At 37.3% G+C, this 15,915-nt stretch overlaps 1 protein-coding gene across 1 annotated transcript; it reads right to left on the bottom strand.

The window, feature by feature from the left end:
- Positions 1-9,286: 9,286 nt before the first annotated feature.
- Positions 9,287-9,502, bottom strand: LOC102546029 (thymosin beta-4-like). The gene has a single exon (XM_072965931.1). The coding sequence runs from the start codon at positions 9,500-9,502 to the stop codon at positions 9,287-9,289; it is 216 nt and encodes a 71-aa protein (XP_072822032.1).
- Positions 9,503-15,915: the final 6,413 nt, after the last annotated feature.

Consider the following 15,915-nt stretch of genomic DNA (forward strand, 5'->3'; position numbering starts at 1 on the left):
CCTATGCAACACACAAGCTTTTTTTTATTTTTAAATAAGAGAGGGCATTGAGCCAGAAATCCTATTCATATTTAGCCTCTGCCTGTAATCGGGTATGAACTTGGACAGGTCATCTAGGCTCTTTATTTTGCCTTTTGCAAAGTGTTGCAGCTGCGTAGGTGGCCTCTTGGGTCCCTTTCAGCTGCGCTGTCCTGTGGTCTTGTGATTGGAGTTAGTTAGTTGTATTCCAGTTATTGGTTGTATTTAGTTACATGACAACAACTTTCTGGAAGTTGGTGCTGACTCAGTCTTTCCTTCACATGTCTTACTGATCTTATTGCATTCTATTGCTTCCTGGGTGATAGGTCCTCAGGTGCATGCTAGTTCAGAGGGGGGCAAGTGCATTTATGTTATTTGCAGATACTCTGTTTATCCTAAACATTCTTTTGGCAAAAGTACATATTTAGACTATTTTGTTTTCACTTTCTGAGCCTTTTCCTCCCTACGAGTTGCCTTCCTCTTTTAGCTTTCTGCTTTCTTCTCTTCTCAGGAAAGTTGTGATCAGTTAATTAGATCATAGTGAGAATGTGAGTTAGTGTGTTTCCTCTCCTGGGGGTGGGTGTATATCTATGTGTATACATGTTGTGCACACAAGCATGTGTAAATTTTGGAATGCTGATCATACACCTACTCCCTGTGCTAGCCCCTTCCATTTGTCACCTCACTTAATGGGTACGACAACCTTGGGAAGGAGATCTCATTTTATAAATGTAGAAACTGAAGCTTAGAGAGTTTAATCAGAACCCAGTTCTGACTGACTGCACATGACTTTAATGATGGACAGAAGGACTTTGTTAGTGTTGAGGGGCTGTCAGACTGCAGCCAGCACGTGGTGCCAGGGTCTCTGGAACCCCAACATTAACCCTATAAACCGCTGTCTCTTGAATATGTTTGACTTAATGAATCCCTTTCACAGTCACTTATCATCTGGCAAATTCCTTTAAGAACTTCAATTTTTTGTTATTGTTACATGGTTATTCTACAGAAATGATTTTAAGTAAAAACGTGTTAATTTAGAAGAGTATATTATTTAAGGTTAGATTATAAAATTAATTTACAATTCAATTCTAATGACTTTATGTTATATAAAGGAGAATTTTGATATCTTTCTTCTTTAAATGTGGTACATATGGATAAATTTACTTTATGTGACAAAAAGATGATTTACTGACAGACTAATAAGTGACATATTACTTTTTGGCTCAAGGTACTGAGTATGTATTTACTTGTATATAAAAATCTAATTAAAAATCTAATTTTATCTTGAAGCATCAAAATAGATAAAATTGCTTTTATGACTGTTATAATTCTTGTATTTTGGACTTAAAACCATTTAACTTGTTTTTAATAATTTGAATTTTATTTCTAAGAGATAAATAAGAGAGAGTGCTTTACCCTGCTTCCTGCAAGATTTCCAATTCAAAGAGCACATTTAGCGTGTGATTAGTCTTTATTTCCGACAAATGCAAAGACAAATTGATAGTTACTAGGTTTTATCCCTTTGACATTAAAAAAAATTTAGAAACATCTTGATATACTTTGTGAAAATTATAAACAGATGGTTGCAACTTACTGATTGGGTAAAAATCATCTTCGTACAATTTCATTTTCATTTTTATGTTCCTTATATCAACTTATTGTATTCAATGGCAGTATCCTTTGCACTTGTTATTAATGACTGGGTTTTATTTATAAATTAAATAATATGTGACTCAGATTGAAAGTACCTAAAACTGAGTAATAGTGAAAACCTCACAGTAGCAGTTGGCATTTAGCTACGTGATTAATGACCAAATAGGACTTTAGCAGCAGTATGCATCATTGATCTTGCTCATTTGATGCATACTCACAAGCTCTCAAGTTGTTCTGTTTTACCGGGGAGATGATTTAGATAAATGTTCCACATATTGATATTCTTGCAAAACAGAAGCAGTGCCGATCCCAGTACCGTCTTTAAACTCTAGAGGTTTGAAAAATGTCAGTTGGGAAGCACCGCTGTTGTCGGCCACGAATTTTACTCAGTGTGAGTTAACTCCGCTGTGCAGGCTGATGTGAGATGAAAATCTGGATACAGGCATGGAGATTTCCCCCGCTTCCCAACTCCACTTTCCTCATCCTCTTTCTTAGTTGGCTGATGTCTCCCAGGGCGGCCAGGTGAGAGCCCAGGTTGCTCTCTGCTGCCCCACACGCCCACTGGCCTGGCTTCCCAGGCAGCCCTTTCTTGTGTACATCCTCTCCAAAGTCCCCTTCTGCTTTCCTGGATGACAGGGAGTCAGTTAAACTGATCCTAAAGAATATATGTATAGCCTCGACACATGTTTGAGAAATGTCTCCAAAGGTAAGAATTACATGTCTGTGGGCAGTTCTCTCCACAGACCACAATGAGAGGATTCTCTACACTGGACCTGTGTTTAGAGACTCTGCTCTGGTCGTCCTCTGGTCTTGATCCTTCCCACAGGATGAGGAGTCTTGGAGGACCAAGGATGTGCTCTTCCAGAGGCTGGTTCTCTTAGGAATTCCCTTTTGAAACAGCCTAGGCCTGCTTGTAGGATATGTACAAGCCTTTACTCTGGGTTCATTCTCCCAAAGGTGGACCCTGTTGTTGCGTGGTCCAAAGGGTGGCCAGGCTACTGTATGCAGTGTTAGAGGTCAGAGCCTGCACATGCCGGCCAGAGTGCACCATGTATAGGGGTCCCTTCTCCATCATCTGGAAGATTGCATCTCTTTTCTCTTGAGCTGGATCTCTGTTTCCAGGAGGGTATGTCTTCCTGTTTCCTGGTTCACTTCTTCATTTTGGAGGAGCACATCTCTCAGTAGTGAGAATGTGCTTGGGAAGTTTATTTTTGAAAACTTACATATATGAAATTATTTCATTAACCTCTTAATTTATTGATAATTTGGCTGAATGAATCTAGGTTGGGACTTTGTTCCTTGTAGACATTCAAAGGCATCTATTATTCTGTAGTGTTAATGTCAAAACAATCTAATGTCCATCTTATTTCCCTTATTTTCTCTTTATGCTTTTTGATCTTCTTTTTTTCCTAATTTTCTGAAATTTCTCATTTATATGTCTTGAGGTTTTTTTTTTTTAATCTGTTGTGTTGAGCACTTAGTGGGTCCTTTCAGTCAGAAAACTCTTATCCTTCAGTTTTGGGCATTGTTCTTAAATTATTTCTTTGATAATTTTTGTTTCCTCTATTTTCTATATTCTTTCTTTCTGAAACTTCTATTATTTGGATATTGGATCTCCTGGACTAATTTAACCTTCTCTCTAATATTTTATATCTCCTTGACTTTTTGTTCTACTTTCTGGGAGATTGTCTTATCTTTCAGTCTCATTCTTTCTATTAAAAATTTCATTCTTGCTGTCAACATTTCAAGAACACTTTTCTTGAAATTTCTCTGATTTTTTTTTTAAAATGCAATGTTCTTGTGTGGACACAATATTATATTCTGTTATTTCTCTGAGGATACTAAAGGTTTACTTTATTTTTATCTTTTTTTTTAAAAGAATTTTTTGTTGTTGTCTCTGTTTCTTCTGAGTTCCTTTGGTTTCTGGCTTTCCTCTGTGTTAGGTAATCCTTAGCCATCCTCTCATATTTAAAACGGGGCCACCACAAAGCTGACTAGAAGTTCTGGGTAGGGAGGAAGAAGGGCTTATGGATCTGTGGGCTTTACTTCTGGGTGATTTAGTTCAGCTCTTCCTTGGGAGGACCCTTTGGCTGTCCCTATCTTTAGGTCTTTTCTGTTGGGTTGCTCAGATTCTTTGGAGAAGAAGCTTCCCGTCCTCTGCCTCAAGGATAGAAGCCTATTTGCCAGGCTTCCAGGAGCTGAGTGGGGGAAAGGCTTGGGGGCTTCACTTTTCAGTGTAGACTTAGTCCCAGGCTTTCAGTAGCTACTTCTGTCCCCAGCTCTGCCCTGGGTGCCTCAGAACAGAGTCCCTCCAGTTCATCCTCTACATTTTTCTACTGGGATGGGTGAGGGGCAGCCCTAGCTGCATGGAGTGAGAGAGAAGAAACCAAGTTCAGTGTCTTCCTATACTGACTTAAGCCATCTATCCCGGTTTTAGCCCCTCTTCACTCTACTTTCACTGGTATCTAAGTCCCAAGTATGTCTGCAGTTCTGTGATGCAGATCTGTGTACGTTTTGGCTTCTCCCTCTGCTGCCCCAAGTTTCTGCTTTCTCCAGTCCACTAGGTCAGTTATCATTCATCCATCTACTCTCCAGCTTCAAAATTTTGTTCATATTCTCTTTTGTTGCCTCTGCCTTCTCATTTATGCGTAAATATATCTCTTTACCTCAGATAGAGTAGAGGTAAACATATATATTCAAATTTCCATTTTTAATAAAAAGTCTGTATTTTTCTTTCTTTTACTACTTTGCAAAACTTCTAAAATATGATGTTTTAATTTTTGTGTCTTATATTTTTATCTTTTGAGACTAATTTTATTTTTAATCAGTAATGTGGATAATACATCCATGTGACTCAAAATTCAAGATACAACAACATATATGGTGAAAATCTTCCCACGCTTCTAATTCTCCTCCATGGAAATGCTGAATGTTACTGTTCTTGAGTACCCTTCTGGAAATATTCTTTCTGTATATGAGCAATGGGCAATATTTTTATATATTGAATTCCTCTTCAAAAATACAAAATTAATGCTTTTTTTTGGACTACGGACAGAAAAATAATACAAAGTTTGACAAGGAAGGAGGCTCTTGTGAGTGTATTGGACACTTCTCTGTCTCCTCTCTGAGTCCAGTCACTGCTGTGGCGACCAGCTCTGAGTGGCTGTCAGCCAACCTCACTGGGGTGCATCCCAGCCTCACCTCAGGGCTGTACAGTAAGCCCCTCTCGCTCCTTATCTGTGGTTTCTCTGACATTTGCAGGTGAAAAACCTTAGGAAATCCTGTAGGCACTTATACATGTCCATGTACAGGGACAGGAAACCCTTATTGGGGCAAACCTTGACCAATGAGGATGAGAGCTGATGGTTAACTACTTCCTTCTCTCTTCTCCCAGCCAGATTCTGACATACATTTCATAAGGCTTCTTAGACATCCTGCAGGGCCAAGAAGCCTGGGGTCCATAGCTGAGGCCAACTAGGAGCCAGTCCTTGGAGTGGCTTCCTTTCCTGTCTTTAGCTGCCCTAGCCTGCATTCTGCAACCTGGGATCACTTCCCAAATCAACTGCTTACACTTAAGCCTTTGTTTTAGGTTCCGCTTTCAGAAGAACCCAGGCTCAGACAAATTAAAAACTCTTTATGATGCTACTTTTTATGATATACTTTACATAGAAAATTAATCTCACTGAAAAGTTACTGTGAGAAAGAACTGCGGGATGATAAGCCTGGGGTTCTTTCTCCCATCAAGGAGCCCCATACTAGTGCATTTGCAAGCGTCCTGGTCACAAGTGATCCCAGAGCAACTTCCAACAACCATTAAAATAGATCATATATGTACATGGTACAAACCCAAAAGTACAAATAAAATTTAGTGAAAACAAAGTCTTCCTCCCACCCCTCCTGTCCCAGTCCCCTCAGTTTCCCTGGCCAGAGGCAACAACTGCCTCTAGTTTGTTATGTGCCCTCTCAGAGAGATGTTCTATGCACAGGAAAGCATACATATTCACTGGACAAGTACTGACTGAATGAATAAACATGTATCTATGAATATATGCTATTTTCTTTGTACACACATGGTTGCATACTCAAACTCTATTTGGAAGCTTGCTTTTTACACTTAGAAATGCCGCCTGTAATTTTGATTACTAATGGCTGATAGGCCGAGTTGTCTGATGGTAACAGTGATGATGGTCTGAAATAATTACAGCCTCAGGAAACCTGTATCTTTCTGATATACTTTTCCTGCTGAAGTGGATGAGATGGGAATGAAGACTCCCAAGGAACTAGGGGAGTGATTTGAGGATACTGGGTCTCAGGTATGGATTAGATCCCGATTTCCTTTAAGTAAGTGCACATACTGGGACCCCAGGCCCTTGTTTAGCCCATTCTTTAGGATTCACCTTAGATAGGACTTGAACCCTGAACCCTGGACACCTTCCTCTTCTTATCCACCCACGCAGGGAGTGTTTGGATATGGGTGATGTTTCTCTCTCTGTTCCTTTAACCCCCATTAATCTCTGTGTTGCCACTCATCCAAAGGAAGGACATTTATTTGTAAGTCAAAAGTTGGAATTTAGGATCTGTATAAATAATTACCTTAAATTTTTAATGTATTGACTAAGCAGGGAGAATCCAACTGACTCTTCTACTCCCAACTTCCTAGAACTTACAGAAACTTTAAAGGTCATTTGGGTCCCCAAATAAAGCAACTCCCTCATACGTGTTCTGTTGAGCAGATCTTCAGTTTGGGTTGTATTGCAGGAAAGGAAAAGACGTAATTAAGTCCAAGTGATTTATTTTTTATTTTAAAATTTTTTTTAAAGAAATGGGACTAAAGAAATATTTAAAACTTTCCTTTAAGATTTTGGTATAAATAACATCCCACTGGCCTTGGAGTAAAGATGCCTTCTGTGCTATTACTGCAGCCTTAGCTCCTTCAGAATTAAAGTTCATTATGCCCCTTTTACCCCATTGTTAGAAATTACCTCATGTAATAAACTGAAATAAAATATTTATTATTTATTTATTATTACTATAGTAATAAAATAACATTTGTATATTATTATTTATTAATATTTATTATTTATTAATACTTATTATTACTATTGTAATAAAAATAACATTTGTATAATGCTTTACAGCCTATAAAATGAATGTGAATGATTTCATTTAATCCTGATATCAACTTTGTGTGACATGGCAGATCGTATTTTTCGAAGATGGAGAATATAAATCTCATCCCTCCTGTTCTTACGATTTGTTGCTGACATTTCTCCATGAGTTGGTGGGTTAAAGCTTCATAACTACTTTTACCGATAGACTATGTGGAAGTGACACACTTGACTTCCAAGGCTGGATCAGAAAGGCAATGTGCAGAACAGTGAGATTCAGAGGCTGCCTGAAGGTCTCATCAAGGGGCAGTGTTGGGTCACATGCTCATGTCTTTGGCTTTAACTCCCATGTTACCCATTCTCTCTGCTGCAGGTTAAGGCACAGTCACACACACAATTCCTATTTCTTTCCTCAACTTTAAATAAATCCGGGGGTGGGGGAATGACTTCTTTCCTTCTAGATTCCCAGGCTTCTTGTCCACCCCACAAGTCTACCTGCACCATGGCTGGCCTGGGCACAGTTGCTCTGCTCTATGACCCCTCATATCTCAGAGTCTGATTCTTACAATATTTTCTTTGGCATACTGATGTCTCTGGCTTTAATCAAGCTTCAGAAGCCATGTAGTGACACTACTTTAAGGCTGTCATGGGGAAGGATCTTCCTGAAGGAGAGAGGAACATTTTGATGTATTTTGTGGGCTGCTCATTTAGACCCATGGTAGCCTGGCACCTGTGTCCTAGTGAAACAATTCAGTGAGCTTGTGAGTGGGCAGAGAGCCAGTCTAGCAGATGGTCATGAGAGAAGAGACCATGTACTGTGTGATCATCAAGTGTGCTTGCCCAGGGCAGGAGTCCCTGCCAGAAAGGTCCAAATGCCTGTCCTTAGAACTGGAGTCTTTTTTTTTTTTAATATATAAGGATGCCTGAAATAGAAAAAAGATGCCTGGAAAAAATTAACAAGAACAACAAATTTTTAATTTGAGCTGGGAACAAAGATGAGAGGTGAGCTATAGTAACAGATCTTTTGGGAGTTGAAGTTCTTGGTCATTAGGCACTCACTGTGAAGCTCGCTATGAAACAAGGGTGTGGATATTTACTGCACATGCATAGAAGTTGTATCCCAGGCCTATAGCTTTACCAATGAGATGATTCTGGAAACACCTGAGACAAGAAGAGGTCAATGTCTGTGGCTCACCTGTTTGGAAACAGGAGTTGAAGCAGATTATCAGGCAGTTAAGCTGGGGGGGGGGTGGTTCCCTGAGATCCTGGGATGTTGTAAAACCCTTAATATCCTAAAAAGGTGAACACAACTGGGGAGAAAAGGCAGGTTACAAAACAAAATATCTAAATGATCCTATTGTGTGTGTGTGTGTGTGTGTGACCTGAGACCACAACGCCAGGGCCCCCTTCCCTTTCCTCTGTTCTTTATAAATCTAGAAGCCCCCTAGTTCAGGTCTGCTTAACCTTCTTCTTTCCAGAAAGCTGAGCCCTATGCAACAGTTTTGAATGTCAAGCATTCATGCTATTGTAGACACTACCAATGGATTTTTCTTTTGAAAACATGTTTATCCCCATTTAATCCAACCTTCAGCTGACATTCACTTATTCATTCTTTTTTCCAGAAATTATTTCTTTATCTTCTCTCATATGATAAGATAATACATGCTTCATGGTGGTGGAGGTATATAGAGATGTAAAATCCAGTCTCAGCGTTCAAAGACTCTTCTATTTAGTAAGGAAGTAGAATCATATTGAGGCATATATGAAGCAGGGTGTGAAAAGACTATAGGAAAGTCAGAACAAAATACTATGAACAGAAAGAGGAGAAAAAGAGGAACAGGTCACCCGCATTCTGTAGTGGTTTCAGACATGCCTGTGGGAAAAGACAGAGTTTATGGTAGACGGTGTCTGTTACTGCTATTTCTCCTTACAAAATATATGGGTATTAAGTACTATTTAGAAAATACAGTAATCAAATAGAATGAAATAAAAAATTTCCTTTAACTTCATCACCCATAGACAACCATTATACCTATTTGTTTTTTTGGTTTGTTTTTTGTTTTTTGGGGGGTTAGGGAACTAGGTTTACTTATTTATTCTTTTCTCTTTTTTCAGTTAAAAAATTTTATCTGCATATTAAAAATTGTTCATTCCAATAATTAAAATCGTTTGAACAACAAAAAAATGCAGTCTGATTAAACTGCATTTTACAGCCTGCAGGACACCTTGGACCAGCTTGCAGTTCACTCTAGATTTCACTGTCGACCCACCCAGCTTCCTCCTTCACCAACATGCAGGTTCTTCCCCTTCCCTGCCTGCCAGACAGGCAGATGCGAGAGGCAGGCACGGCCTTCGTTGTCAGTCGTTCACTATTTTTGATGTGAAAAGGGGCAGCATGGTCCAAGTTGATCCAACCTCTTTGCATCTTACAAAGTTAAACAGCTCAAAGAGGTAGAATAAGTCAATGCTTGTGGAACGTACAGTGCTTACTGGCAGCGCACGCCTCATTACGACTCGCCTGCTTGCTTCTCCTGTTTAGTCGTTTCTTTGGAACTCAGTGGATTTTTCTCTTGCATCTTCTTTTGTTTTAACTTTTCGAATTTCTCCGTCTCAGCCGCATCCGGTTTGTCAGACGTGGTTGCAGAAGAAGCGGAGCCAGGGGCGAGCGAGCTGGGTCTGGTCTGCGCAGTGGCCGCCGCTGTGTCTATTATTTTCTCTTTCATTTAACGGAGGTACTGGGGATTCAACCCAGGACCTCATGCATGCTAAGCATGTGCTCTACCACTGAGCTACACCCTCCTCTCCATTACGCTTATTTTGATGTATACATCTTAGTCATTTGTCTGTGTATGTATGCGCGTGCACACACGCACACACACACACACACACACACACACACACACAATAGGATCATTTAGATATTCTGTTTTGTAACCTGCCTTTTTTCCCCAGTTGTGTTCACCTTTTTAGGATATTAAGGGTTTTACAACATCATTTTAAGTGGTTGCGTAGTATTCCATTGTGTAGACACACATCTAACAAATCTGTTTTGGGGGTTTTAGCATGTTATCTTTTATTCTCCATTATAAACATTCTGAGTAAACATACTAGTAGCTATATCTGTGCATATCCACGATGACCTAAGGATAAATACCCAGAAGAGGGACTATTTGGACAAAGCAAATCTACATTTTCAAGGCTTTAGATACTTCTGCCAGGTTGCCGTCAAGAAAGGCCACCTTTGGTTGCATGAAAGTCTGCTGTCCCTGCAGTTTCAACAACACTAGAAATTACCACAAACTCTGAATATTTGATAGGTAAAAGATGCATGATCACTTCCTTTCTAATTTACATATCTTTCATCAATAAGAATATTGGGTAAGATTTGCAATACATTTTGTAAGACTGACATAGTTGCAGGTAGAAACAGAATCAGGGTTTATGAGGCATCAGTAAAAATGCATTGAATTAAAAATAAGCTGGAACAGATAATTTCATTTAGCTTTGTTAGAATTAGTAGACAAATGGGTCATAAAAATATGGCAAGTGTAGTTTAATTGTTTTCTAGCCTGGCAGTTGACATTAATATATCTTTAAAAAATTGTGCCATCAAAATAGAGAAATGTGGGTTGCAGGACATTTTCATTAATTGGACTTCTACCTGTGGGCGACTGTACCTATACACTAAAGAGAGGTCTCCAGGGCCAAGCCTTGGGACTCTGTCCTCAGACCCATCTTGTCAGTAGTTCGGTCAATGCCGCGATGAAGTCATGCTACTTAACATCAGAGATGATGTAAAACCGGCATAACAAATTCAGAATCCAAAAAAAATCATGACAGAAGAAAAAAAAAAGCCCTTAGCACCACTTGCACTTGGAGGATGGGAGTTGAGTATTGTGGTTTAGTAGTAGCATGTATTTTTTAAAAAGTAGACATTTTAGTGAAATCAGTATGTTTTGAATCTGCAGAGGGATATAGCTGGGAAAAAGTGAAAGCAGCAGAAGAAGGCATTGATAAAAATAGGAATACACTTACTTCTAGAGTGGGAGGAGAGAGTGCCTCACCATACTGCCCTGGCCCGACCCCATTTGGGATAATGTTTTATATTCCAGTTCCCACATTTTTACAAGGCTGTGAGCCCCTCTCTTCTTTCCAAATCTCAGAAGCTTTCATGCAGTCATTCAGTGTGTTTGGGCCCATAATTAAATGCCTTTAATGGGAAAACATAAGGGAAATCACAGATAAACTTTAGAACTTTGTTATGCATTTTAAAGTTTTTTTGATGTTGAGTTGTATGAGCTGTTTATATATATTGGATATTAACCCCTTATCAGTCACATCATTTGTAAATATTTTCTCCCATTCAATAGATTGCTTATTTGTTTTGTTGATGGTTTCCTTTGCTGTGCAAAAGCTTTCAAGTTTAATGAGGTCCCATTTGTTTATTTTTGCTTTTATTTCCTTTGCCTTAAGAGACCCATCTCAAAAAATATTGCTATGATTTATGTCAAAGAGTGTTCTGCCTATGTTTTCCTCTAGGAGTTTTATGGTATCTGGTCTTACATTTAGGTCTTTAATCCATTTTGAATTTTTGAATTTATTTTTGTATATGGTGTTAGAGAATGTTCTAATTTCATTCTTTTACATGTAGTTGTCCATTTTTCCCAGCACCACCTATTGAAGAGACTGTCTTCTTCACTGTATATTCTTGCCTCCTTTTTCATAGATTAATTGACCAGATTTAAAGCTGCCACTCTATTTTCTCAAGATTAGACATGAACAGGTGAACATCACAGATGACAGCCACCAACGCCAATAGATGGATCAAGGCAGTTCTCAACTGGGAAAATATGAGAAGTTAGATATTTACAGGAGAAATGGAGATTGAGGTAAAATGCGATAGATCACGAATGGGAACAGAGCAAATGAATGCTGGGCAGGACTCAGGCAGGGCTATACGTGAAAGGAAGGTGTGGGAAAGGAAGGCTCTCTGTAGATACCAGGCAGGTAGAGGAATCCAAGAAATCTGTAGGTGAGTTTTCAGAGGTAGAAGATTCATGTAGAGGAATTTTTAGAAGAGTCATACTGGTGGGTCGAGAGCCAAAGTTGTTCGGTACAGCGGTTCTTGATTCAGGAGTGAATGGTGTGACAACATACCTCACAAATAGCAAGTTGGCTATAGCTGGCAGACTAGGGCTTCCAGCTTCGCCGTTTATTTTTGAATGGACGAGTCTTTGAATAAGCTGTAACTAAGGTCAGGAACAGTTTCTACCTTCCTTCTAATTTCTTCAGTGTGCTGACATTTGAATACAACATTTCAGATGTGCAGACAATGCAGAAAGGGATTGGGGCTGGAGATTGTGGCCTCATGAGTGACTAGATTGGAGCTCATTATCCGAATGTGCCACTTCTTTGGGATTCAAATTTTAGAGCAGTGTGCTGGTGGGAATGCAGTTTGGTGCAGCCACTATGGAAAACAGTGTGGAGATTCCTCAAAAGACTAGGAATAGACTTACAATATGACCCAGGAATCCCACTCCTGGGCTTGTACCCAGAAGGAAATCTACTTCAGGATGACACCTGCACCCCAATGTTCATAGCAGCACTATTTACAATAGCCAAAACATGGAAACAGCCTAAATGTCCATCAACAGGTGACTGGATAAAGAAGATGTGGTATATTTATACAATGGAATACTACTCAGCCATAAAAACCGACAACATAAAGCCATTTGCAGCAACATGGATGCTCCTAGAGAATGTCATTCTAAGTGAAGTAAGCCAGAAAGAGAAAGAAAAATACCATATGAGATCGCTCATATGTGGAATCTAAAAAAACAAAAACAAACAAACAAAAACAAAGCATAAATACAGGACAGAAATAGACTCATGGACAAAGAATACAGACTTGTGGTTACCGGGGGAGGGTAGAGGGTGGGAAGGGATAGACTGGGATTTCAAAATTGTAGAATAGATAAACAAGATTACACTGTATAGCACAGGGAAATATACACAAAATGTTATGATAAATCACAGAGAAAAAAATGTGACAATGAGTGTGTATATGTCCATGAATGACTGAAAAATTGTGAACACTGGAATTTGACACAACACTGTAAAATGATTATGAATCAATAAAAAATGTAAAAAAAAATTTTAGAGCAGTGTTTCTCATGGACCATCTGTATTAGAATCGCCTTAAATAGTACTTAAAAATGGAGCCTCTATTACATATAAGACCTGTGATTAAGGATCTCAAAGGTGGAAGCAGGAACTGGAAATTCAAATTTTAAACAACTTTTTTCAGGGGTGTCACAGGCACTGTTAAGTTTGAGACACTAAGAAAGGTAAACAGCACAGACAACTTGCTTAGAGTATTTTTCTCTTTAAAATATTGCTCCTTTACATACACTTTTTCTTATGTTTTGGTTACGTGTTTTTAATTCCCAAAGAGATCTATTTCTGATGATAACAAAGAGTCCAACCTCTGAGTCTGGTACCAAATTTGAAGAGGGAACTTGTAAACATTTGGCTATTCGACCCACAGTGCCATCTAGTGACAATTCTTTCAATTACAGCTAGCTATAGCACAACTACTTCAAGTTTGGGGAGTTTCCGGCTTGGCAATTCAACTCTTACTCAAATGAATCCACTTGCTGAAATAGATGCTGTTTTAAGTGTAAAATCCTTTTCATTCACATTTATCAGTCTAATGTCAGTGGACCATAGTATTATGTTACAAAGTTGTTTGGTAGATATTTAGAGTTTTGTGAGTTTTCCCCTTTTATGTATGTTGTATCTGTCCATTAGGCTATTCTGGTGGTGATTGGTTATAATTTGCTTAGAACATCATGAATATGAACCCTAGATACTTTCCAAGGCTTTTACCTTTAATAAGTGTAGTGAGTTTTTATTAAAATTACATAAAATTTTAAGAAATTTTTAGATACTTTTTATTTTATTTTTAAAACTTTTTTTATTCAGTTATAGTCATTTTACAATGTTGTGTCATATTCCAGTGTAGAGCACAATTTCTCAGTTATACACGAACATACATATATTCATTGTCACATTCTCTTTAGCTGTAAGCCATTTTAGATATTTTTTATTAATTTAAGGGGGAAAATCATGACAATTAGGAAAATTTTGAGGAATCTACTAGATTTTAATAAAATGGAAACATGTGAATTAATATTAATATTTATACATTTTACAATAAACAAAATAGGTTTTATGAAATTGTCTATGTTTATAATATTAATATCAATCTTAAAAACTTCTCATATATGTTAGTGGTAAATTGAGTAAGGTATTGAATATTACAGACCCATAAGCTTAATATTATCTTGTGGTTATATAGGTGAGAACATTATGGTTATAACTTAGGATTTATTAAAATATTCACATGTACGGTTACATAGTCATATTTATGTGTATCAGTTATCCTATTACTTTCATATAAACTATTTCTAATGAAGTCCCCAGTGTGTTTCATTACTTTTATATAATTGGATGTTCAGATATTTATTAACAAAACTTTTATAGTTTTGGATGATAAAATATCAAGCAATCTTTTTTTATAGAAGTGTTGGACCTAGTAGGGATTGTTTGAAGATCTAGCCATAATCAGTTGAATATTAGAGAAAAAGTTTTGCACAACAAAAGATAAAGAATTTCAACAGGAGTAATGAAATGAGTATTTCTTATTTATTTTCTTATAATAGTTGAAGTTCCTTGTAATAGTTGAAGTTCCTTGTAATAATTGAAATTCCAGAAATTCTAAACCTTATTTTTGTTGTTTCTTTTGAGTTCAATAGTATCACAAGCTCATGACTTTGTATGGTTCACTGCTATATCCCTGGCACCTAGACAATTACGTGCACATTGTAGGTGTTTAGTAAATATTGGTCGAATGAGTGAATCATAAATGTTCAAACAACATGGAGTAGAACTCTTTAATTTAATCCCATAGAGATAATCACTGTTAACAATCTGCTGCATATTCCTCTATATTTTTAACACACACATTCACCTGTACATTATTTTTTGAAGAGACTACATTCCACATACTTTGTGCAGCTTTGTCTTTCACTTAATATACCTGTGCCCTTATATTTGGTTTGTTATCAGTGTTTTCCTTTGTTTGCATATATAGACTATGGTGCAACAAATATCTGTGTATATGTATCTGTATACAGACATCTTTATATATATGTCTCTGGGTGTGTGTATGCATGTGTGCAATTGTTTGCTCAAGGATGTATTTATGAAAGTGGAATTGCTGAGTCAAGAGGAATGACCATTAAAATAACCAATATTGCTAAACTTCCCTCCAAAATTTTGTAACAATATGGAAACTTTCCCCCACCCCAACACTTTTGCCAACAATGAGCAGAAATTTATCTTAACTGAAACAGAACTAAGTGGAATAAGTATTATTTAATCTGATGAATAACATCTCAACTCTGAATATTCCATGTTAAGAGAAACATTTCTGATGGCACGATGCTTAGCCTCCTTCATAGGGGTTTATGAAATTATCAATATTTCTATGGTGAACTAACTTTTAAATTTATACTCTAATGAAAGTTTCACATTATCAAATAGTTTTTTTAACATTTTTTATTGATTTATAATCATTTTACAATGTTGTATCAAATTCCAGTGTAGAGCACAATTTTTCAGTTATACATGAACATATATATATTCATTGTCACATTTTTTTCTCTGTGAGCTACCATAAGATCTTGTGTATATTTCTCTGTGCTATACAGTATAATATCAAATAGTTTTTGATTGTTTAGTCTTTAATTAATGTAAGTTTGAAAGATCTAAAATATAAGATAATGTTTCACAAGGCTCATAGAATTTCAGATTACAGTAATTAATTTTGTACATCAATTTGCAAATTTAAACTCTCAGCATAAATGTTATTTTGCAAATGATATTTATTTAACCCTTAAACAGATTATGTAATTTTGTGTAGGAAAATTTTTCATTTCTATAAAAATAGGCTAATTATTAAGAAGAAAGATACCAATCCTACTTTGTAATCTTACTAAAAATCAATAGATCAGGAGCATTTATACTTATACTTATTATTCCTATTTCCTGTTTTCTCAAATACTGAACAAAT

The sequence above is a fragment of the Vicugna pacos genome, chromosome 8, assembly GCF_048564905.1.
Source record: "Vicugna pacos chromosome 8, VicPac4, whole genome shotgun sequence".
Lineage (NCBI taxonomy): Eukaryota > Metazoa > Chordata > Mammalia > Artiodactyla > Camelidae > Vicugna > Vicugna pacos.

Bases quoted from the DNA above. Each gene is read 5' to 3' on its own strand.
- LOC102546029 (XM_072965931.1), bottom strand. From the start codon at position 9,502: ATGAAAGAGAAAATAATAGACACAGCGGCGGCCACTGCGCAGACCAGA.